Source organism: Corvus moneduloides, chromosome 9 (assembly GCF_009650955.1).
Source record: "Corvus moneduloides isolate bCorMon1 chromosome 9, bCorMon1.pri, whole genome shotgun sequence".
Taxonomy (NCBI): Eukaryota; Metazoa; Chordata; class Aves; order Passeriformes; family Corvidae; genus Corvus; species Corvus moneduloides.
This window is the reverse complement of record NC_045484.1, coordinates 20,812,874-20,837,935: the sequence shown is the minus strand read 5'-3', so window position 1 is coordinate 20,837,935 and position 25,062 is coordinate 20,812,874. Positions and strand designations below refer to the sequence as shown.

The 25,062-nt window shown below is 38.5% G+C and overlaps 2 protein-coding genes and 1 long non-coding RNA gene across 6 annotated transcripts in view; 2 read left to right on the top strand and 1 right to left on the bottom strand.

The window, feature by feature from the left end:
- Window positions 1-11,111, top strand: part of AK5 (adenylate kinase 5) — an 84,357-nt gene extending 73,246 nt beyond the window's left edge. Inside the window, exons 13-14 of the mRNA XM_032118704.1 lie at window positions 1,660-1,848; window positions 9,715-11,111. Of these exons, the coding sequence (XP_031974595.1) occupies window positions 1,660-1,848; window positions 9,715-9,825 (300 nt within the window). The 3' untranslated portion in view covers window positions 9,826-11,111. The remainder of the gene's footprint in view (window positions 1-1,659; window positions 1,849-9,714) is intronic.
- On the top strand, window positions 1,855-7,900 carry LOC116448400. Its single transcript, XR_004241927.1, has 2 exons — window positions 1,855-5,624; window positions 6,447-7,900. It is a non-coding gene; the product is annotated as an uncharacterized LOC116448400 (long non-coding RNA).
- Window positions 11,112-11,609: 498 nt separating the features above from the next.
- ZZZ3 (zinc finger ZZ-type containing 3) overlaps window positions 11,610-25,062 on the bottom strand; it is a 58,464-nt gene continuing 45,011 nt past the window's right edge. For all 4 annotated transcript variants that reach the window (XM_032118699.1, XM_032118702.1, XM_032118700.1 and 1 more), the window contains exons 9-13: window positions 24,588-24,683; window positions 20,323-20,475; window positions 17,359-17,493; window positions 14,683-14,783; window positions 11,610-14,314 (exon numbers count right to left, since the gene is read on the bottom strand). In XM_032118699.1, coding sequence (XP_031974590.1) covers window positions 14,170-14,314; window positions 14,683-14,783; window positions 17,359-17,493; window positions 20,323-20,475; window positions 24,588-24,683 — 630 coding nt within the window. In that variant the 3' untranslated portion in view covers window positions 11,610-14,169. The remainder of the gene's footprint in view (window positions 14,315-14,682; window positions 14,784-17,358; window positions 17,494-20,322; window positions 20,476-24,587; window positions 24,684-25,062) is intronic.

Below are 25,062 nucleotides of genomic sequence, written 5' to 3'. Positions count from 1 at the left end.
TTTAAATCATTGATTAAGTCCACATCTTTTTTTTAATTCTCTGACTCTTGCACTATTAAAACTGCTTTGTTGGCTTTTTAAATCCCCAAACCCAGTGCTACTACAGCTAATAGCATTAATGTTTTCTGAGCTGTGTGGGAAAAATGGGAAGATAAAAGCCTGTCATTGAACTGTCCGACATAATCCCTTGGCTTCAGCTTCTCTTAGAAATTCATTAAGGGTAGTAGAAAGGTCAACACAATCCAGACATCCTCAGTCAAGTGCAGAAGGCCTGACATGAAATATTTACCTTTAGAATATTTTTTCCTTTAAGGGCTGTCAACAAAGATAACAATGCCAATTTCCACATATCAACCATTTAGACTTTCTTTGCTGTAGCCATGGTAAAAATATAATTTTGTAATGGTCACTAGTGTGAAGAGCAGTCATCTTTTTTCAAGATTTCTCACTTTTTCCTAAAAAGTGTTCTCCAGATCTCTGCTGGAAAGGGAAGGAATGAGAAAAACACCGAGAATGTCATTGAAGGATTAAATACATAACTGCATGGAAGAATTACCTTTTTTTTTTCACTGAACCTGTAACACTTTTATTTTGCTTGAGAGAGCAAAATAGGGAGTGTTTCCCTTTGGACTCAGCCCAGCAGTATTTGCTCATACAAAACCTTGTGTCAGAGAGTGCCTGAGCAGGGTGCATGACAGTGCATTCTAAGATTTATGCTGAATGACGCACATATTTTTCAGTGTTTCAGGGTAAGAATGATGAAGATTTGTGTTTAGAACTTTTGGCTCTCTCCTGAAATACCATAAAGAACATTTTGCTCTTTCTTGCCATTTCTTTTTTTCCCATAAACTACTGCAGTATCTGTGATCGAATGTAGAGAGAGACAATTATTTATGATCTTTGCCAGGCCTAAGAATAAAAATAAATAAATCCATATTTATTTTTATTATGGGAAAGGATAGACTCTCCCTCCTGACTAGTTTGGCACTAGCCAAACAGCATTAAATGGTCAGCTTCTCATAGAATTTAGAAATTACTTGAATTTGAAATTTGAAAATGTAGAGAAGTGTATCACATTCTTCCTTTACACCATGGGTAGGAATTATGTGGGTACACTGCAAATGAGGACATAAAATACCGTGTGACATAAAGTAATTCACAGAATGTATTCCTGTGAATATTTGATGGTGTCCCTGAGCCTGTCTGTTGTTCCTCATTTCCATTGTAAGTGGGCACACTTTTATGGGGACATTTCCTGCTACTGCATCTTGAAATTCTAAGCTATAATTTACCACTCCCATTTCACGCATTGAACGAAGAAAAGGCTACAAATATAACTGTGTCAAGTATTCCATAAGTCCTGTACTCTTTGCATCAAGCAAATAATGAACTGATGCTCTTCAGTCCAAGCAGCCAGAATTTGTCAGATCCTGACTCTTTATCTCTCTGTGTAGAGCCCAGGCAAGCACAGCCTTGATCCTCAATTCTGGCATCTCTGAGTGCTGCTGCAATGGGAAGTGTTTGTTAATAAGCATAATTTCTGCATAGACAAGTACTATTTGCTAATAAATTCCTTGATGACTGTTTTGGTATTATCCAAACAAAATCTGTTTTACCAGGCCAGTACTTTGAATGTTTGTTGTTTTCCTTTGTCTCTAGATTGGGGAACCAAAGCTTGTGCTCTGCCTGGACTGCTCTGCAGAAACCATGAGCAGTCGCCTTCTGATGAGGAATCAGAGCAGTCAGAACTCTGATAACATTGAAACCACTGAGGAAAGAATTGAAAGCTACTACCAAGCATCAAACCCTCTGATTGCATACTATGAAAGCAAGACACAGTTATGCAAGGTAAATTACTTGACCTTTTAAATTAAATTTTTGCTTTTTACTTCAATTACATGCTGTATTTGGAAAACACTGACACAACAGCATTTATGAACGGTTTCTGCATTTTCCAGTTGTTCTCATTTTACAGTTCCCTGGTTTGTTTGCAACTTCTGCAAACTTCTGTGTCCTACAGCACTGTTTGAAAGAATAAAACCACGGATTTATCCTTAGTCTGAGAACATATCCTGAATCAATAACTCATCTGCATAGAATCTCTTGTTAAACATAAATTCTGGAAAGCTTTTCTTTAAGTATTAGGATTTATTACTCTATAAGGGCTTTCAGAATTAGGAAGAAAGATTATGTTAATCCAAAGCCCTTTAGTAAAATTTTCAAATCTGACAGTGTATATCCTGAAATAAAACAGACCTGCATACAAGAAAGATCTTTTTGCTGGCATAAATAATATATTAATTTCAGTAAATTACCTCAATTTACACCTGCTCAGGATGTGATATTTAAAGCTTTCTTTTTATTCTGTAATCAATACTTTACAGAGAAGCAAGAAAAATTCCATCAGTGAACTTAGCTGGCACTCATTTACATAGGATGTTCAGGGTTTTTTTTCTTTATTTCTCTGCTCTGTTATAGCAAACTGTCCCTTAGTTCAGCTACAGAAAGATCTAGTCCTACTGCTCTATCTTGTCCTAAAAGCGAAAGAATTCAATAATAGTTTCTGGAACTATTATGGGTTTTTTTTCTAGAGGCTGTAGCAAACATGCAAAACACATGCCCCAAACTTTTCTCCTCTGCAAAGTTCCCAAAAGAAAAAGAAGCAGCTAATTTATGCACCAATATCCTGACCTGAGAACAGGGTAAAGGACACAAAGCTGAGAAAAATGATACTCAAAGGAAGAGTCCTTATTTGTGGCCTCTCCTAACCCCAACAATAAGTGCACATAAAACAAAGTCTCAGTGGCAGAAAAATGTTCCCGCTTACTTTTCATCTTTAAGCTTACAAAAAATTATGTGGTTTATTTGTTTTTTCTTTGAGGAGCTATCTTGCCAAAATTGCAAGGATGTGCCTAATTAAGAATTCAGTACAATACACAATACACCAACACAGCACAATGCAAAGGAAAACAGAGCTCTCTGTCTCAGTATACTATTGCAGGGAGCTGTGCCTACCACAGTGTTTCCCTTTCTGAAGCATCAGGGAAGTGACAGCCCCAAAGAGAGTGAAACTGCACTTAATACTTTCACACAGATTTTGCATTCATGATCTGCCTCATTTCACTTGACATAGACTTTCCTTGCCCTCCCTTAATGCTTCTGCTGCAAGTTCCTGCTCCATCTCCTATGTAATGGCAAAACATGCAGTCTTTCTTTGAAAGCTGGTAGCTCATTAGCTCCTTAAGGAACTTGCCTAATGTGTGGGTCAGAGCTGGATATGTGATTTGTACTCTTACCATTAGTTTTGGGGAAGCTGACATTGTATGTTTGCATGTTAGAAAATACCCGTGCTTTGGTTGAACAGTGCCTACACTGCTTTCCTCACAATGTCTGTACGTTGTCTGAACTTGCTTCTGGTGAATATAGTGTTTACCATACATCCATCTTCCAGGTGGAACCATTGGGTATGAATGCTTTGTAAAACCAGCTTTATCAACATTACCATGGAAAATGTCTTTTAAACCTATTTTAGAGGTGGATATGTTTAAGCTACATGTGTTGAAGAAAGCAAGAGTCAAGGGGAAGTTTGCAATTCCCAGGACATGGGGTTAGCTTCTTATTCATAGCAACAGATTCTACTAACAGCCAAGCATTGACATCAGCAGCCACTGGGTGTTCTCTGAATGATGAAAGGAAATTCAGGTGGAAAGCAGAACAACTGACTCTAATAACTTCTGATCAAATATATCAAGTACAACTTCTGACTGCAATTTTTTTTTGGTGCAGGCTGGGCTAAAATAGTCCTTGATTTTGTTATTTGTAATATTATACACACATAGAGAAGACTGAGACTTTACCTAGAGGCAGTCTGACATGTTTAATATTTTTCTTGCTGATTTTAATTAAAATATCACATGTTTTCAGCCTTGGGAAGCTGTCCATTCCTAAGTGGGTTTTATCACTCTCCAACACAGACCAGCACTGGCTGAAGATGTTAATGCTCCCATGGAGATGCTGCTGCCTCTAGAACTCTGTTTCCTGGAAGAACTGTGTGTGTTTCCTATCCATTTCAGACAAAGCTACCAACATTAATTTACCAGTGATGATTTGAAGACCCCTTAAAACAAATTCTCACCTACATTCATGGATTTATTTTAAATCACCCATGGACCTCCATGTAACTACAGATCAGAGGTTGTGCACTCTTTTTCTTAGTCAAAGCTGGTGGGATCCAACAGCTTCAGGGAAGTGATGCCTTCCTAAAGGTGCTATTTGGAGATCCAGATCAGTCTGTGATCCCAGGATAAGCAGTGGCCAAAGCATCTGAAGAGAAGCTGTTTAAGAGAGGAAGAGAAGGGTCTAAAAGAATCTTTGATTCCTGCCTAGGTTTGGTTTTTCAACAGGAGCAGCTCTTCAGTAAAGGCCCACGTGAGCTTTATGTCCCTTGAGATTGCAGCAATGCACTTTCTTAAGCATGCAGAGGAGTGGGTGTTGAGATTCTAGAGGAATATTAGAGTCTAAATCCCACTAACTTCCATGAAGACTTGGTATTAACCTTTTCTAGTCAGCTTACTGGAGCATGTGGCTAAGGACCACTAAATTCTAAATATTAATTGTATAAGTGATCATGTTTTATAGGGCTTGACTGTAGCACCCAGCCCCACTTGGCCACAGAAAAGAAAATCAGAAATAGACTTGTTTAACAAGAAAATGGGTTGGCATACTGGTGTTGTTTAATTTCTCCAGTTTAAGTGTATTTAGGGTTGGACAAAGTTTTCCAGAGACTGGGAACAGTACATGACAACAGTGGTATGTATTTAACTTGTCCTATCCACTCCAAAGGTTTTCAGTCCTGAAACAGGCTGATTAAATATGCAAATGTAGAATTTGGTCCTGGGCAGAAGGCCAGCAGAAGGTCTGGTGTGGGAATTAATGTTGGGTGAGCACTCAGCAGAGCAGGAACTGATCTGTCACACCACATCAAGGTGTGGTGAGAGTACAGTGTCGAAGGAGCTTTCTTGCTCTGTGCACTGGAACAGGCGTTAAGGCATGGTTGGATGGAGCCTGACGAACACCGTGCAGACAGAAAAGCTCAGGTCTGACCTGGCTTCCTCTGAACTCATTGGGAATTCTCTCCTTGCTTTACTTGCACAGAAGAGACAAAGGTATATGGTTGTAACAGCATTCCCACTTTAATCCTTGAGGATTTTATGACCTTCTCCAACCTGGAGTTATTGTGCATAGGTACATTCTTAACTAACTAATATGCTATTTGGAACTGGAACATTTTTCCATTCTGCTGACCTCTGAACAACAACAGTGACCTGGTGAAGCTGACAAAAGATCAGGATTGTGTTGGAAATTTCCCTTTGGCCAAGATTACCTCTTCATGTTTCTGCTCAGCAGTGGAGGCTTGAGGCATGGACAGAGGGTCAAGGCTGTGGGTGCAGATGAAACACCTGTGAACCTGACAATAATAAATAACAACAATCCTTCCAGCACCCTGCTGAGATGAAGAACTGTATGTATTTTCAAGGGAAAATTAACTGAAGAATGAAGGGCAAAGGCAACAGTGTTCTCACTTTTCTGCTGAGGCATTACGTTTCTAAATTGTGTTCTGGAAGGTAAAGTAGTTGTGATTAATAATACAGAAATTTTTCAAATAATTTTTTTAAAAAATCATGTTCTGGGGATTTAGTTTAATATGCCATAATTTCTTTCGTAGTCAGTTACAGAACACCCACCTGCTGCTAAGGACAGCAAGTGATTGCTTTTCAGTAAAGACCTGGTACTGGAAATGCAAGGGCTGAAAGCACTACTCTCAAAAACATTGCCTGCAAACTGACTGATTCTGTGGGAATCAGGTGCTTCAGATTAACGAAATTAAATTAAATGAAACTGAATGTATTATAGTAGTAGTAAGCAGGTAGATACCGTTGGTTTTAAATCTATTTCTCAGTGATTTCCAAGGCAGCTGGACAGAAAAGTGTATCTGAAAATTTAGTAGACACCTACTTGTGTTTTGACATGGCTAAATGTAAATCCCTTCCAATATATGGCCCTCTGACAACTGCGAAGAAAGGGAGAAAAAAAGAGATTGTTTTTAATATCTGACTCATCCTTTAAAGCTTTTTTGAAGTGACAGTATGTAGGAGGGTAGTAAGTAAAAGAGAAGAGCAACGCATTGGTAGTCAAGCAAGACAGCCCTGATCCTACCTAGCTAACATAAGACACCTGGTAGGTGTCTTAAATACAAGTTTCCTGTTCAAAGTTACCTGAGGAAAAGGGCAGTAGTCTAACAAATAAGCTAAGCAGGCCAGAGCAGAGGATTAAGGGTGTCCAAAAACTTTGACTATTTCAGATCACATGCTGTGAAAGCTTAGCCTACAAAGTCCAACAGAAGTTCGTTTTTCTGTGCTTATTTCCTTTTTTTTTTTTTTCCTCAGTGTTGTTCTACTATTTCTTTCTAAAATCAGTTGAAGTCACATTTTCCATAACCATCATGAAAGAACATGTGACCATCCACCCTCTCCCAGTCTTCCACTTGTGAGCCTTCCCTTGTGATCCCATTAGAAGTGTGTGTGGGGAGGGACAAGTTCCCCCTTCCAAGAAGGGGCAATCAATGGTAATAGTGAGAGCAGGTATGTGGTTTATTTCCATCTTTTGAAAGGTTCTCAGAGACCCATTAACCCTGATAGATAAGGATGTGGGGAACAAAGGAACAAGTGATTCTCTAGTCCCCCCTTGGTGATTTGTGGCCCATTAGATGAGACACTGATCTGGAAAGATACATCAGAAACATTGGCAGGGGCTTATAGATAAAACAGCAGAAAATTCATGCCTAATGTGAATCGGTCTCAGGGCAGTGTGTTTTCAGTGGATTTACAGACAGCTTGATCCATTGCTCTGAGAACCAGGTGCTGCACAGTCTCTCACTGGTTTTCTAACACACTTTAATGATGAAGACATAAATGTTAGTGACAACAAAGCTAAACTTGACTGACCTTCAGTAAGAAGCTTCTAACTAGTGAGTTTATTCCAGAGTCTGTCCTCAGCCATCCTCTCTACAGACAGTCAGGTTCTTCTCAGTGGCAGTACATGTTTAGGGTTCTAAATTTCAAAACCTACAACAAATGGAAATTTGTTGACAGAAAACTTAATTGGCTGATTTTAATGATAAAACGAACAACATTGTACTATAGGGATGGTTACTCCAATAATTTTTCATATGAGCTCATTAAATTTCTCTGAAGTTACCAAAAGCCATAGCTACATTTCAAATCTGTGGAAAACTGTATATGGATCTTGTTTTATGAGAAGCCAGCCTTAAATAGCCTTGAAAAGAGACCTAATTTATGAGGTTTGTTATATTCTGGGAAAGAGAAATACAAAGTTTTCTCTCTGGAGCTGCTGAGAGTATCGTTAAGTTACTGTAGTACTAGATGTGAATTATTGGCACATTAAGTTAGTTCTGTGGCACGATGTTAAGTTAGTTTTATGAATTGAGCCTTTGTTACTTAGGAGGCCAGCATGGGAAGCACTGGGGCTGTTGTTAGGCCCATCCATATTTTACTGCTACTGTTAGGAAGTCAGCGTTCCAGCCCATCATAAAGGGCAGCAATTTCCATGCTTGCAGAACTGATTGTTCATCACAACTCCCTAGATCTAGACCTGAGTATCAGTCCCAGTTCTAAAGAGGTCACCAAAAAGCCAGTGGCAATCAGCTGTGCTGTTAGATTAGATCAGTTGGACTGTGAAGAAGTATTTATGAAGTAAAGAGGTAATAAAAATACATACTAAGACAAGAGCTTTGAAATGGCTGTGGCCTTCACCATGAGTGTGGTGTACTTCCTGTGGGATAGCCATATGAAAGTAGTTGTCTTGGCACTGGAGGCAGGCAGGTGTTTTATAGCAGCTGAGATGAGAGTTGCTCGTTGTAACTGGAGGAGGTAGACATTTGGTCCAGAATGGTTCAGCGCTCCCATTTGGTCTTTGCTAATAGTAAGTACTCCCCCAGTTCTAAACACTTCTGGAAGATGTGCAGCCCTTGAGGGAGAACTGCCCCTTCTAAGGCACCAGCACGTGCCTGCTCCTGCCTCAGCTCTGCAAAAAGTGGCAGCAGCAGCAGCAGCAAATGCCACCACGAGGGACAGTGAAGGAGGCAAGGGAACCATGGCCTGGGAGCTGGCCCAGGGGCCGAGGGCAGCTCAGCTCCCACTGTCACATACCCCTGCAGTGGGCCCGAGGGGACTGGGCTCAGTCAGGCCAGGCTGGGTATCCACTGCTGCAGCTCTGGGTGTGGAATGGGCTGGTGAGATGTGCCAGCACTTCCAACAGGATGCACCAGGGAGCAGACTTCGCAGCATCTGTGGATGCCACCAAGAGCGACACCAAGCAATGGAGAGTGCTTGCAGTCCCTGCTGGATCTCTGCAAGGAGCAGCTGCTGACTCCCACACAGGACTCTGCACCAAGGGACTTAGATGTACATGGAGTGCAGTAAGCTGTACAGGAGCTGGCTGCAAGACAACACCATATCTGAGCAGAATTTCTTGGCCTATTTAAAAATACATTTATTTGAATATGAAACTCCTTTAATTCTCCTGCAGACCAAAGAGATGGCAGAAAGTATTATGGTCAGAAATGTCCCCTTCAAACACTACAATTGTCTGGCATTCTAGCCAGCAACTTGGAGATGAAAATGCAGCAGTTCAGAAAAAGATCCCTTGGCAAAGTTATCATGGGTCCATTTAATTTTGTGCAAACTCCATGTCATGCATACATGAAAAACTAAGCATGGCAAAGCAGAGAAGAAGCTTGCTTTTGAGTAAAGACCAAAGCTCTCAGCAGGCATTTGAGGAAAGGAATAATCAGCAGATGTATCTGTGTGGTGTACACAGCCAGTGTGAAAACTGCTTCTGTCACTGCTGTGAGGGCAAAAGACAGCTCTGCTTCCTCAAGTGACACAGCATGGGATGGACGTGAAACTTATTGCTCAGAACAGCTCAGTTCTGCCTCACATTTTCCAGGGAATACAGAAAAATATTACTGGCTGCAAATGTCATTCCTCACTGCCAAAATGCAGCTTTCTCTTCCTCAGCATAGGAAAGTAAATTGGTCTTGTTTTTGTCAAGTACAGTAATGAAAAATAACTTGATCAGAAAACTGAATCTGGGGTGTTAAACAAAAAAATTGCTTCGATGAAAGTTGAGTTCTACCACAAAAGCAGTGCCCCTATAGAAGACAGGGGCAAAGGATGTCATAAAACCAGAACCAGTTCACCAAGCTTTCAAATATAAATGCACAGAAACACAGGGATTTGCTAAGTTACTGTGGAGCAGCCAAAACCCAGAGTGCTGTGCAGCCCTTCAGAAGGACCTCAACAGGCTGGAGCGATGGGCAAAGAGCCCTTGGCAACTGTTCTGTATCAAAGGTGTAACTTTACTTCAAAACCTGAGTACTTAAGATTTTAAGCTCCTTCACTTGACTAATGTACTTTGCTATAGACAATCAAGCCTGTGGAACCTTCTTACGTAAATCTGTGGAAACAAAATGAGTAATCTGGTTTATTGAAGCTGCTCCTCTCCATTAGAATGCTTCTACCATGAAGCAGAATGACTTTCATTTTATATTAGACCTGTTTTTTTGTGCCAATGTTTAGATTGTGAGATAATAATTTGTAATTTAATCAAAACTGGTTTTTTCCTGCTTCACAGGTTGATGCAGAAGGAACACAGGAAGACGTTTTTCTGGAAATCTGCAAGACAATTGACTCGTTTCTGAAAAAGGAAGAGGCAGCATTTTCTTTCTCACCAGAAATGCAGTAATGGTGTGTACTGGTGTGTACACAGCCTCGCCCACGTGCACCCCCCCACAGCCACGATTTGCTGGTCAAAGCAGTGCTGCTTTCTTGAGAGGTATCTGGAATTTGTGCATGTGGTGTGTTACTCTAGATGAAATCTTTATTCTGACAATACACTCAACAGAAAGTGCTCTGTATGCTAACCCCACTCTAAGAACTGTATTTTGTTTTCTTGGGTGTTTGCTCTTCACGGGCGAAAAGCAGCGAGGTGAGCAGCAGCTGTGCTTTGTATTTCATGGTCACACACATTCCATGGGAAATGGGACAGTGCCTGGCCAGCAGGGAGCTCTCCACCCACCCCAGTCACTGTCCAGCAGACTGACATTAGGGTTATTGCATACAGGTTTCCCATTGGTTATTTTCTTTTAATTAACAGTATTAACTTTTGTGGTGTCACTTAGCTTGTTCTTGGGCTTTAGTGACTAAAACCTGTTCTCTGTAGCATGTAGCTGTAAGAGAGCTGGAATTAGTCAAGCTAGAAGTTAAAATAAACTTTTCACACATCCCCAGAACACTATTGCAAGGAGAAAAATTAATTGAAGATACAGTTGAATGTTGTGGAAGTCTGTCAATCCATTATTGGGGAGCAGACACCATTTTTGAGACAGTCTTGTCTTCTGCTGGGAATGTTATGATTTTATAACTGACTTCCCAGTTTTGTGAGCTGAGAATGATGATTGTATTGTATACTCAAGTGTGCAATCCAGTAATGATCCATGTCAACAGCAGTTGTACTATAGCTATTAAAGTCTATATGTAAAGTTGATTATGAGCCAGAACATCTCATGTCATCTTTAAATTACACTTTGGAAGTATTTCAAATGCAAAATTCAGATCATCATCTATTGTCTTGTACTGGCATTGCCAAAACTTGGGGGGGGTGTGGTGGGGTGGGAAACCAACAAAAAAGGAACATGTCAGGGATTATTTGATTCATGTTGCTTGCACCTTTAGTAAGCCATTTATCTGTAATCTGCAAAAAAGTCTGTAAAAGTCATAGCGTATTTCCATTAGGTTAACCAAAATATTGTGGAGTTTCTTTGGTATACTGACAGCTAAATAGAAGCTTGTTTGACATTCCTGTAAAGTAACTGCATCCTTTTACTGGAACTACTGGATGAATTCACAGTGAAAGTGGGTTGCATGATTGCTTGTACTGTCAAAGGTGTACTTTATGCAGCAGATTTGCATTTTTAAAGTTACCTTTCTTGTAATGGAGACATAATACAAATAAAACATGTACAAAAATGAGGAGTAGTGATTTCTGTTACAGTATATGTGGGTTTAATCCTTTTCAAAGCACAGTACATGACTTGAAAATATAGCTCAAATCAGCATGCTTACAGAGTATGTCCTTTTTCCAATCAGGGCAGATTCTTCTGTTTCCTTTTCTTCCTTAGCATTTGCCCTGTAGATGCTAATTCAATTAATTTTTAGGGTCTGTTTTACACATGTTTTTATCCTTCATATCCTGGATGTTCCTTCTTTCCTGGGTCCTTCTATAGCCTACATTTTACCTCTGATGCTCTAAGAAGTGCTTCTCCAGCTCCAGCCAGTGCCATTGAGCAGCAGCAGCAGCAGCAGCGCCTGCAGTACCACACCAGCTCCAGAGGGCAGCTCTGGCTACACGAGCCCTGACGCACCAGCAGCTGCTGCTGGGGGCGGTTCTTTTTAGAAGTAGAATACTCTGCAGTTACCATAAAGTTGCAAATTCATCTGGGTAGGTTTTCTGGAGTATTTTCTATGATCTTTAATTACAGTAGAAGTTATAAAGTGTGGAGTCTCATACTTGTGCAAGATGGGAGCAAAGGCAACAGTCAGCTGCTATTTTGTTGGGGTTTTTTTTAAATCAAATTACAAAAATTATTTACCATACACTTTCACTTTAATTTTTCTTTCTGTTTCTTCTGTCTTTTCTGTGGAAAAAACCAAAAAACCCCCATGCTTGATTTGGTGTATGTGCATTAGATACCCATTTGCATACGTTCATAATGTATGCAGGAGAAACAGCTGTATATGCATGCATAGGGAAACATTAATATTTATACATATTCAATAAAAGAGGACTTATCCAAGACACTTCTTTCTTGGGTGATTCAGACTCGAAATTACACTTTGGCTTCCAACCTTGTTCCAAGGATACCAAGATCTTTTGTTCTTTCCAAGCTATCCTAAATTGATGACTGAGTATTTTCTTTAATTTACTTTTCTTATTTTATTCCCATAATTTTTTTCAGGATATAAACAGAAAATGAATGTTACCACAGATCCTCTTCCCGATAATACATCTTCACCAACTCTAGTTTCCTATAAAGAGCATGAATGATGTGGAAAGCACATTTTTATGGTATTAGAAAGCCTCTCAGAGCAGTATCTTTTCCAATTAAAACTAAAATACATCATGTGAGTTTTGTGTTGTGTTTTTTTAAGGTTTATTAAATTTATCTAAGTATACGAGATACGTGAGATATGTTTACATATGATACTTGCTCAGTGTTTCAGCAACTGTATTGTATTACTTACTAAATAGATTAAATGCCTAAATTTTTTTTTCTGAAGCAAAAAATAGCTACACCTAAAGTTATTGCAAAAATTAATACTGATCAATTTATAATTAGAGTTACCAGGTGCAGCCAGCCAATTACCCTTCTTATTGCCATCTTTTAAAGTCAAATTCGTTTGTTTTCTAGCTAATTGCTCTGAGTATTCTAGTTTCAAAGCAACTAGAAGTCTATTACAGTTATAAAATAATCAAGTGTTTCTGAATCACAAGCTATACATTTCAATAAAAAATATATTAAGTAAAATATGTCACAATAATTACAAAGCTTCTCAGACAATGGTATACACTGTACCAAGGCTACTAAAATCTGGATTTTCTGTGATCTGACAAAGAAGTCTGTGAGTGAGGAAGGAGAGAACTGGAATGCTAACCCTGCCAGGGCCAGAGCGGGCTGAGCGGCGCCGAGCAGCCGCAGCCCCTCGCAGAGAGCAGCGGAGGCGGGGCCGGGCGTCTCGCGGGGCTGCGCAGTGAGGGCTGGGTGACCGATCCAAGCGTCCTGTACACGATTCCATCTTGATTAAAGAGTCAGAACTACACAGAAAGGAAGTCACAGCAAGCATTCTATATATAAACAGACTGTATCCACATAGTTTATTTCTCACAGTTCTCCTGACAATTGAACATTATTTAAGAACATACTGTATACACAGATAAGAAGAAACATACAAAATGTTTTAAATGATGCACAACAAAATCCAGCAGTATAAAAGAATGCATGTGAACCCTTGCTCACTGCTCAGGCTAAATTTAATCACTGTTTAAATAGTAATAAAAATACAATCTTTCATGGATCTTGTGCAGACTACAAAAGAGGAAAAATTATTACCATATATATGATTTATATTAGGCAGTTTTCTTTGATGAGTTGCACTAACAACTCCAAATACAGAGGCAGAAGGCTGTGTATTTTATTTTAAAGGAGTTAATGTTGAGTATTAGAGACTTTACACAGTTACTAGCACTGGCACTTTTCACCATATTTTGTACACATCACATGATCATCTTATATAACATTACATGTAAAAAATATATCTGAGTGACAATTTTATAACATTCACACACCATGAGCTGGTTAAGGAAGCAATGCCACAGTTGCCCCCTGTAGTGCTTCACTGTTGGTAAATAGAGTTCGTTGTGGTTTTAAAAAAAAATTTAAAAATTGAAGGTCAACATGATTAAGCAGCTCCGATTGAATAAAGGCCTGTAGCCAACCATCGCTGAGACAGTGAGTATTTTTAGAGTACAGCCTAGAAGCAAACACTGTCATTGGTTAAAACCCTGCCTAAAGAAGTCAGTTACTGTGCTGAAAACTATTTCACAACAAAACTGCAAGCTACTAAACTGTTTTTATATAAATACTTCATCTCCTCTGGATCTCATTATAACCAAGTTCTTCAAAGCCTTTGGAATTTACTCTATCTTTAATGTGTGCTCTCATTTCTGGCTCACCCTTTTGTATGTTTTTCTTTTGTTTAGATTCACCACCTAAAAGTGACTAATGTGGTGATAGAAAAGTCTCCCAGTGAAACCTTCTGCACACTAGGAATGTTCAGCTGCTGTTCAGTGATCTAGAACCATGACAGCTCAAAGCTGTAGTTTGACAAGTACACCCAGGAAGCTGTCATGCTGTGAGTGACATTTCAGGGAAAGCAGAGTCTTTCCAAAATGTGCACAGAATTAACAATGGTGCCATTGTTATTTTTCAAAGAGGATAGTAAACCCAAGATGGTAGATCTGCTTCCCATGTCATCTATTTGCTGGAAAGTAGTTTGGGTCAAGATAATTGTAACTGGTGCCCTGGGACATGCAGTAGTCTCTGTCTAAAAATGTCTCTGCTCTGTAAATAGGTTCTAACTGGTGATCTTCCTTATGAATCTCTGTTTCATGCAGACTGCAAGGGAAAGAAAAAGATAACAGTTTAAAAGTCAAATATTTTCCTATCTTTAACTTTCAGAAACAGTGATCATATGAACAGATTCATACCAAATTGGATAGCAATTCATTCAATAAAGTCTAATTCCCCCCTCTATTTGACTGTACCAAACCTATCTGTCCACTATATTAAAAAAATAAAATTGTACATCCAGAATCTGCTTACAACATGTATCTCCCACAAATAGATGCCAAATTATCTTCTACTTTACCCAACACAGGATATGTGCCTTGTGCTGGAGCAAAGATTTCCACCCTACATAGGAATTATGCAGTAGAGAGATTCAATCTAATAACAAGTAAGTAGAAGCACAGGCTGCTGCTCACCAGTCAGAACACGAATCACAGAAATCCAAGGACATTTCTTGAGGGCAGTCTTGGCAGTGCCACCGAACACCCTGGATAGGTTCAATCCCGCAGTTATCACACTGTGGAGCAGATGGAAGAGCACTGAGAAAACAGCAGCTGGAGGCACTTCCATGGCTACCAGTGCACATCAATTCACCACATGGGAATCTCTGTGTGTCCGTGTGTTACTGCCAGCCCACACAGCTGAACTCCCCTCACCGCGGACCACAACGTATTTGTGGATAAAAGTCCACATTCTCCAGGAGAGACCCTCCAGAGCCCTGAGAATCCATCAAGCTTTTGCTTTGCTTCCCACTCCCCAGATGCTCCATCTTGGCATTATCCTGCTCAAGACCAGCAGCCCAGCCCTGCCTGCAGACACTGCTCAGCCTCAGCTGGCTCTAAGAACTGCTGTGACACAGCACAAGAACGTGATGTTTCACACAAGTCCAGCCACATGGAATGTCAGACTCTTCGTGGCAGAAGGAAGCAGTAAGACCAGACCAGCAGAGCTTGTTGGGGGGCTGCTGGGGGGCTGCAGATCAGGGCACACCGATGCACTTTCCAGCTCGGGAAATGGAGTAACACATCACGGGTGGCCTGGAACTAAAAGCCAGGTGGCTGGGAAGGAAGGGGAGTAGTATGTTCAGAGAAGGAAACAGAGGTCTAGAACTAAAACTGAGCAAGACAAGAACTAATCCCAAGAAGATCAGAGACAACACAAAAGCTAAGTGCGTGTGGCATGAAGAGAAAAAGCCAAAGTAAAAACAAAACATGAAAGACTAGATGAAACATTCACAGTGGTATAGAATAGGGGCAGAAATGGAAAAATATTTGATCAAAAAAAAGAAACCAAGAAAATGGGACTTGCAGACAAAGTTTAGGTTTTTGAAAAGCTCTCTATGAAGAGTGCTGCAGAGATAGGACTGAAAACAAAAAAGAAATGTGGGAAACAAGCCTCTGCTCCATTGCTCATCCTCTACCCATCTATCAGAACCTGAAGTTCTCTCTCAGCATCTGTGAAACCCACTGGTACAGCACCTGCTCCTGTCACCACCATTAAGGCACCCAGGGTTACAAACACCTTTCACACAGATCTGCCACAGCTGCATCCCTCCCTTCCACAGATGGCTCTCCAAGTTTGAGCGTTGATAATGAGGAGGGACTAAGCGTACCAGGAGCTGTTCTTTGAAAACATCAAGTTCAGAATAATGCTAGAACTTAAAAATTGGCTCCAGTCATCTGAATTTGAGAACCAAGACAGTGGAAAGCCCTGACCTTAATTTTTGTGTTCCAGCTCCTCTCTGCCCTGTGAAACAGAAATAATACTATGCCTTTCATTTCATAATGAAGAAAAGAAGTATTTGCAAATTGCTCGGATATTATAGCAGTGAAAGCCATAAAGAGCCCACATGGGATTCAATAATTCAATATTTAAAGCACAGGTTGAATAATGTGTAGTAAATGAGGCTGAAGGCTGTGCAGAACCAAAACGGCTCTCAACAGCTGCTTATTAGGTGAGGTCTGTCCAGCCCATGAACTGAATTTCCTGAGGGAAAACAGTACATCATCACCTGATTTCACAGCTTACTGTAATGCATAATACACTCAAACTCAAATGCAAAGAAACTTTCAAACTTCAAATGCTTGACACTGTGTAACGCCAATTTACTTCTCAGGATAATTTTATGTAGAAAAAGCAGTTTGTTAAAGTCTGGTCTGCCTGATTAAAGTTTCAAATTTTGGGGGGAAGAAAATGGTAATTTAAAAAATCCCACAAAATGAAATGCCAAACACACCATGCTAACTAAACCCAACAAAAATAAAAAGCCCTTTGGTGATCTAATAACTTAAATCTGTATCTACTGACGAGGCTGTCTTAATTTTACAGCCAACTTGAACTGAACCTTGAACTATCCTTGCATTCTTATGTAAATGGGTATTAGAAAATATATCTAGCTCTGTAACACAAAAAAAACCCTGTTCCAACACTTACACCAACCAGTTAAGACACAAAATCCCTTGCAAACCAGAAAATAAGATTTTGACAATGCCTTTTCTTTCATATTGCCCATTAATAGTTCTTACTGGGGCAACACATCAGTTTAACTTAATGTTTATTTTCTTAATTTTACATAAATACTGTTTTATGTCCTTGCTTCAACTTCTGTCAGTTATCACTTGATGAGATTGTGAAGTCGTACAAAACAAAAAAAAATTATTAATCTATTACTCTTATCCAAAATCTCTGTCCCTTCTTTCGCCTCAGGTGGAGCCAAAATTACTCCAAATTCATAATCAGAAAATTATCATTAATGAATCACTGTCAAAACAGAATGTAGTGTCAAATGGAATTCTATCATGATTTAACAAGGCTCTAATACAAGCTGTATTTTTATAATGTGGTGAGAAAAAGACAGAATGTTTATTAATTTCCATATAACATCAGCATTCAGTGAAAGCTGAGCTACCAGAAGGAGTGAATGACGTGGGCTGTTTTTCCTAAAGAAAATGACAGAAAACAGACACAGTGAACAAGAACTAAGGAACCAAACTTGCTGTATTAAACAAAATCTCTTCAGGAAATTCAAACCACGTTCTCTTGGAAGACTTCTAAATTCCACTGAGTAACAGAAGAACATCTCTTGCACTCACCTTAAATCCCACATGCTGCACAAACCCACTTTCTGCATGCATCTGCTGGAGTTTCTGTTTCTTCAATTTTTTAAACTCTAACAGTTCTTTGTATTCAGGTAACTCTCGATATGTTACTGGAATACTCTCTTCATCCTGTTCGAGGTAAAAAACCCCAGAAAAACATTCTTACTGTAGGAATAGAGTAACTAGTAAGATATATATTTGTTCCATAAATCACGATGTATGATTAATAATGTTTAAGAAAATGATGGCAATATATTCTAACATTCTGGGAAAATATTTTAACAAATGTAACAGCCATACCCAGTCTTAACTTCTCACCTTTACTGGTAAGAATAAAATGTGATGAGAAGCACCATACCATGACTGAAAGAGTAAAACTTTCAGAGTTATCCAACTCCTTTATCCCTTTACTGTGTCTTAAGAGCTTATAAAAACAGACTGCTATTTTTCATAAATTATGAAGCAGTTTGTCTCCCTACAGGCCAGTGCAGACATCTTTGCCAGAGATGTACAACAAATGGTTCTCTCTTTTTCAAATGCACGCAATTTCTGCTTTTTCTCATGCCATTTCCTTCACCAAAGGTTGAGGATCTGTTATGAAAGGACAGAAGCTCTAATTCTAGTTCAGATGCTCATTTCAAGGTAATGATTTTATTGTAGCAGCTGTAGTTGGTAGATGTCACCTGTTTCCAAAGATGCCAATTCTGTACTGATGTAGAGCAGTTTTCACATCCTGCACCAACAGGAACATTCAGGTAGGGAAAACAATTGCAACTACAAGGTAGTGATTAAAATTCTTCTAATCTAGCCTAAATATGTAATTTCCATTCCTTTTTATGAATCTGTGAAGACTGAAGATTCTGTATTATTTAGTAAGTTTATTAAAGGAAGTGAGGAGAAGAGGCTTTATTACATTTCTGAAAAGCCTTATCAATTATTTAATTGTAATTATGAGCCTATATAAAGCATTAGACTGCAAATATTCAGAAAGTTATGGTTGAATGACACGATTCAGTTGTGTAGTGATAAGCTACATTCTCTTAAATATAAGGGAATTCACTCACCAGGGATTCACCTTCCATACAAATCTCAAAAGTTTTTCTGAGAAAAACTGCCTATCACGAAGTAACTGTATACTGAATAAAGTATGCTTTAATAGCTCCCTCGGTGGACAATTCATTCTGGAATAGTAAGTAGCTGTGTTCTAGAATAATTAGACTACTCACAAACTTAAGAAATCATACCTGGAAAGTAAATTAACTCTGTTAGAAATAGTGGGTCCTCACTTGGAAATAACTCATTTATACCAAAATATAATTTTTCAGGAATAGTTATGACTGGTAATAATCAGGCAAAATTTTTTTGTCTTTACACAGGAAAAGCATGTGGTAATTCCACTGTGAAGTCAAAGAAAACATAATTTTCCTGCTACGCTGCTTTTCTTCTGCACCACGATGCAAAGTACTTTTCTCCAAGACAGCGATTGTCACCAAGAGGTCTGACTTTTAACACTAGAACAGAATCCTGTATGTTCATTCTGAATATAGTTTACAATCCCTTTTTGCTTCCAAACTGCTTTTATTTTGCACTGATTGTGGGAATGTTTTTGGTAACTGAGCTCCCGTGTGTCCTTCTACCTTACTGAAAGCCAGGACTGTATCTATCTGGAAATGGTGCTCCAGTGTGTGTGGCACATGTCCACTGTTATCACTGCAAAAATGTGAAACAGTAACTTCTGCCTAAATAAAAATAAAGCCCAGTTGATTTATGGTGCCTATATTAATTATTAGTCAGGACACCATGGCAAAACCAAAATGTTTCAGAAAACTGTTCAGAACAATTAGAAAATATGTATTTAAAAACAATACAGAACAAAAGCATGTTAGCTCAAAACCAGCTGCATTGCATCTCTTCTAATATGCATTTTGCTTTCCACACCTTTTAAGACTCTTATTGGAATATGCAAAGTTATCAGGAATGTCTGTGGGTGAGCTGAAAGATCAACAGAGAGAGAGAATACAGAATATGAGTGAAGACAGAATTTAAGACTGGGAAATAGATAAGTAAATTTAATAATTAAGGAAGGCTATGCAGTGCAGGTAAAAAAAGTCAGTAAAGAAAATGAATGGACTTATAGTGGGTAGCCTCAATACTTGTGTTATGCAACAAGCTTTTCACACACAAGATGTCACTAGGCTCACAAAAAAAAAATAGAATTAACAAGTCAGGTTCTTCAGTCTAAGCACAGGAAAACCACAGTGATTCACACCAGCTGTGAAACTTGCCCAGCTCCCAAGCAGTAGGATATAGTCCCTCTTTGATTCTATATGGAAATGGGAACGACATATGTCTAAATTCTTGCTGTATTATTGCATGAGTTAAATTTGGAAAGTAGCACACACCATGATGTAGCAATTCACTGGGTTAGGATGTCTACTAGAATTTGCCTCTAAGAATACATAAATATGCTTGTTGATTGACAATTCAGTCTCTTAGTTCACACTTTGAAGTGGATTTTACAAAATCCATAATTAATTCAGCCAGTAAAAGATAAAAAAAAGCAGTGATGCCAATAGCATTTGAATTTTACCAGGGCTCTATGTAACCTTTCTAAAACACATCTTTAACCAGAATTCCAACTATATAATTTACAAGATTTTCAAACCTCTCTCATGCCAGATCATTTTAAAAAAATATGCAACTAAAACTTCTTCAAGCTATTTCAGGACAAGACTGTTTATGACTTACAGACTTCCTTCCTGATTTGGTCTGAATTTTTTGCTGTTGGAGGCTGTTATATTAATGATGTATTTATAATTCAAAATGGCTCATGAATCTTATTACAATTTAATACTTACTTGATGGTATTTTATGGTGAAGATGCCTAATCCTCTAAACACTAAACAAGGTCAAAGTGACAGCAAGCAAGACATTCTCTCCTTGATTTAAATTACATACCGATACTTCCTCTTCTGCTGCAGTATCCATATGGCTGTGAAAACTGCATCTGTCATCATCTTCATCCATATAAACTGGAGGTTCATGAGATGTCATGAAAGTTGAAGGTTTGAAAAGATGTTTATTTAAAGGATGTTGCCGTCTACTTGATGACTACAGTGAAAAAATGGTATATTTTTAAAAACATTCCTTGGCTATTATTTAAAAAATTTTCATTGATAAAACCTTGCCTGGAATTTGTTCTTTTACATTAAATAATCTATCATATTTCCAATTACTTTTACTTATATCTCTGTATCATAGCCTCCCACAGCTGGAGTTCTTCTCTTTCGTAACAGGGGGAATCAAATGAACAGTGCAATACTTTGGTAAAAATGCAGCAAGGAAGAGCCCTTACCATAAAGCCCCTACTCTCTAAACAGGTGGAACTGACAGCAAGAGTAAAACAGAAAGTAAGGCTGTTACAATTTTGAAGACAGAGGACCAGAGAGCAAAAATATTGAAAAACTTCCCATGGTGTGTGACACTCAGCAAGGAAGTAATTTTGCACAGGTCCAAGAGCCAAAAGATCCATGCTCAACACTCATCATCAACTTCCTGTATTTGTGGCTTAGAAAAAAATCCGAGTCTAGACCTACTGTCCTGGTGCAGGAGAGAGAAAGCAATTCATCGCACCAAAAAGAGAATTCTAAGAGTTAGAAAGAACTGCTCTCTGAAGGTTCTTTTTTGTTGCCACTGCATGAAAAAACCTAAAACACATTAGGTGAAATAAATTACTCCATTAGTGCACATCTAGAAACTTTCAACTTTAATGGTGTCTGAGGGTAAGAAAGCATGCCAGTTTTAAAAGGCACTCAGCCTGTATTACTTAGTCCCCAGTGCAAGAATATTAAATATCAAAAGGAATAATTTGGGGTGAATGAAACTGACTCAACCCCTTACTTAGCTACTTTCCAGACCAGCATTTTGACATTTAATGTCAAAACTTACATTCCTCAGCTTTAAAATAACTCAAGAGTGTGAACCAAAAACGTAAGCATGAAAAGTGTTTTTCCTAATAATCATAAAAGAGAGGATTGTTTTGCACTGTGCCTAGCTGCTCATACAGCTAAAGCAAAAGGAATACTTGGAATAGTTAGTACTTTCTCCTTTTTTAGCAAGAGTTTTTATCCCAAAAGGTTCCTATCAGTTACAAACCTGTAATATTATAGTACAACCCTTTATCTCTAAAGAGGGATTCAATCTCTAAAGAGGCATGTAGCATCATTCTATAGTTGTGCAGTTTAAAAAGTAAAGGCACAGATGACACAAATTATTTAGATGGTATGCATCGATGCAGACAGAAGTACCACAAGGAACTGCGATTAGCTCTGTTCAGTCTTAGGGAAGAGATGAAGTCTGTAGTAACAACTGGAAGGTGGTACTTCTGATCTGCAGAACTACTACAGCGCAAAAAAGAAAAGAATTTCTTCTAAGACTGACGCACTATACCCACTGTGTTGAAATGTTCCACTTTCTGCCTTATGATCACCAGCTACCTGTGTTTTGGTGCTTTTATGGTTTCCCTTAGGACTTCAAACCTCTCTAAAATACTTCCATGCATAGGTGGTATTTCAGCTTGAGCTGACACAGTGATTTACATTTTCTGTTAACAGAAAACAGATCTGCATTCAATATGAGATCTGGAGTCAGGAAAGGAAAACTGTGCCTATGCTTATACAGCAGCACTGCCATGCATAACAGTGTTGCGACCTACAAAGTGAACTGAGGATTTGAATTCTCTTCTTCTGGTGAAGAATGAACTAAAATACTACTTAAAAGCAGATAGTTAAAGATCATTTTCCCTGTGGGAAATGTATCTTTAGATTAAGCTTAAAAGCAGGTGCACTAATGATATTATATAAGGATTAAATGGAAAATGATAAGCCATAATTGAAGAACTGAATACTAGAGTTCCTAAATCTCAGATCCAGTTTTATTTTCACCAGCAGTAGGTAATGGTTATACAAGAAAATAAACTGATACATCCTGCTTAATTTCCTGCATCATTTGTTAGAAGAGACCTATGTCATATGAGTAGACATACAAGGTAACTTCAACAAGATGTTCAAGAACTGAACAGGCTTCTCACCTCTCCAGTAACCATTTTAAAAAAGCATCTTGGACAATCCCCATAGAGAAATGTGTGTTCTTGTGAAGCGTCCCTTTTGACACAAATCTTTACATTAAATATATCTATGTGTCTTATTTTCCCATAGGTACGTGCTTAAAGTATTAGCATCCAGTTTTCATACTTCTGTTACTGGTAATAAAGCAGACACACTGCAGTTACAGTGTACATGTACACTCCATGCCAAAATTAGGACAAGCACAGCACAAGCATGACCCAGGCTTCCAATAGCCCTTGCAATTCCTTTCTGCTGTTATCTGCACTGGAGACCTGGGAGTAACTAACCTGGTATGGTGCTGTCAATCTGTGCTCTGTTAGCAGACTGAGAGCTCCATTTCTCCACATATACTATTGGTTTGATTTTTTCATCTGCTGTATTTCTTACACAGGATACAAATAGAACACATGGATGCTGCTTAATACAAACCAGGGCACAACGACCTTACTCTTATGACCTTGCAATAAGGATGTGAGTCACACTGCAAAAACTGATGTAAGTATTAGATACGTTCTAGATAGAAGCCTAAGAAAAATCTATATGATGGGACCATTACTGCTGCAGTATGAGAATGTTAAGAATTTTATAGAAAATATGTTTCAGTCTTGGTTATACTGGGTTTGTCCACAGTGGGGTCACTGTTCAAATGAGTGAAAAATACAGTTAAAATGTCCCACATCAACTGATTAAGTACTCCCACTGTTTATCAAATCCAGTGATCTGCTGCCTGGCAGCATTGCACACATTCTGTAATGATGGTCTTTCCAAACATAATTAACAGGAAACAACAAAAGGTGTGACCAAGGTAATTTAAACCAAGGTACACTGGCATAAAGAACTCAAAGAACTATAATTTTCAGAACTAAATTTTCAGTGCCTCTTGAAATCAGCCACACCATATTATCATACTACAGAAATTAGCCCCAACTGTGTAAGTAATTTGGAATTCTGACAGATGAATCTCCACAGCATTTAAGGTATCAATGTTTCCAGCTGGTTTTTTTGTTCTTCTGCCAGAAAGCACTTTTCCAATAGACAAAGAGGCAGATAGAGTCACGTCTGCACCTTCCCTGCCTCTGTTTATAGAGCACAATAGTAGATTAAAATCCTGGTGAAAGTAAAATGGTATTACCATGATGGATGGCAAACTGGAAAGCCTCCAATACAACCACTTATTGTTTGCATAACTTCAGAGAATACCAGGAGACAACTAAGGGTGTGTAACACTTTAAATCATTACACAGGAACCGTGGTATACCTTTGTATCAAACCACAGACAGCAACTTTTGTTTCCAACCTTTCAAAGAACTGAATCTGCAAGTCTGCCTTTTTGTATAATCAATATAAAGTTTACTCTATTCTTTATCAGAAAACATCATAGACACCTGGATGTAAACCAGTAATGTTACTCCACAAAATGCCACTGTAAATGGGTTTTGAAGAAGTTTTATAAATACTGTGGAAACAAAAAAACCCCCAAACCCAACAAATAAAACCCCCATGAAATCTGAGACTGCCCTCTTCTACTACCTAAGGCCCTTATTAGTACCCAAGAGCACCTTATAGATTATTTAAATCAAAATATGTGACTGATCTGCATAGAAATTTAGTCTTTTCTCTTGCAAATTAAGATTTTTTGGGACCATATTTTTTTCTCATCCAAGATCAGAAACAGCACTATATTTTAATGGACATTTCAGTCTTAAGCCTATGCTTGAGCTAATTCAGCAGGCTCAGTTATACATAATTTTCTATGGTTTTATTAATTAGAACATTACTGTACAATATGAATTATAGGCCTTATCCTCTTCAACAGGGTTTTCATTACCACTTCCTGATCAGCTATAATAAACTTACAAATGAGGAAGAAGTACCCCAAGACCATCATTCTACCCTGTTAGTTCAGCCTGCAATCTGAACACTTCACGTCCCCAAGAGTTGTCAGTGTGAAACCAGAATTAACATCTAATTCACTCCATAATGCTACTGACAAAAGAACATTACTGCATCAAGTAACTTTATTAAAAGTATTAATGATTCTGACTCAACTTGCACATAAATGAAACAGAAAGACAGAAATCTGTAAAACAGTCTCACCTTTTTGGAATATAAATATAAGTTTGGAGTTCTTCCTGGAACTGGAATACCAGCTTTAGTCAGTTTAATAAAATATTTTTGCACTCTACTGGCAACCTGGAAAAAACCAAGATGCAACAACTCAATGTCAAATGAAATGTAACTGGTCTTCACTCCAAAGTTTTGCCAGGATTACTACATTGATTAAGAACATTAGGAGAAAAATCCTCTAGATTCTACTCTGTGACAACTACTCTAACTGGTACCTATCTTGCAGCGCTGCATTTGTACTATTTCCAGATGCTCTGACAGTTTTCAGAGAAAAAAATTACCCTTCTTTAAACATACACAGAAAATCTTGCAAAAATTGTGATAGAAAGAACTTTAGTAGTTTGCTTCCTGCTGCAGCTAAACTCATTCTTAACGATGCCAGCTATGTTATCCACAGTTAGCATACAGGAAGTAGGTCTCCATTAATGACATAAGCAAGCATGCC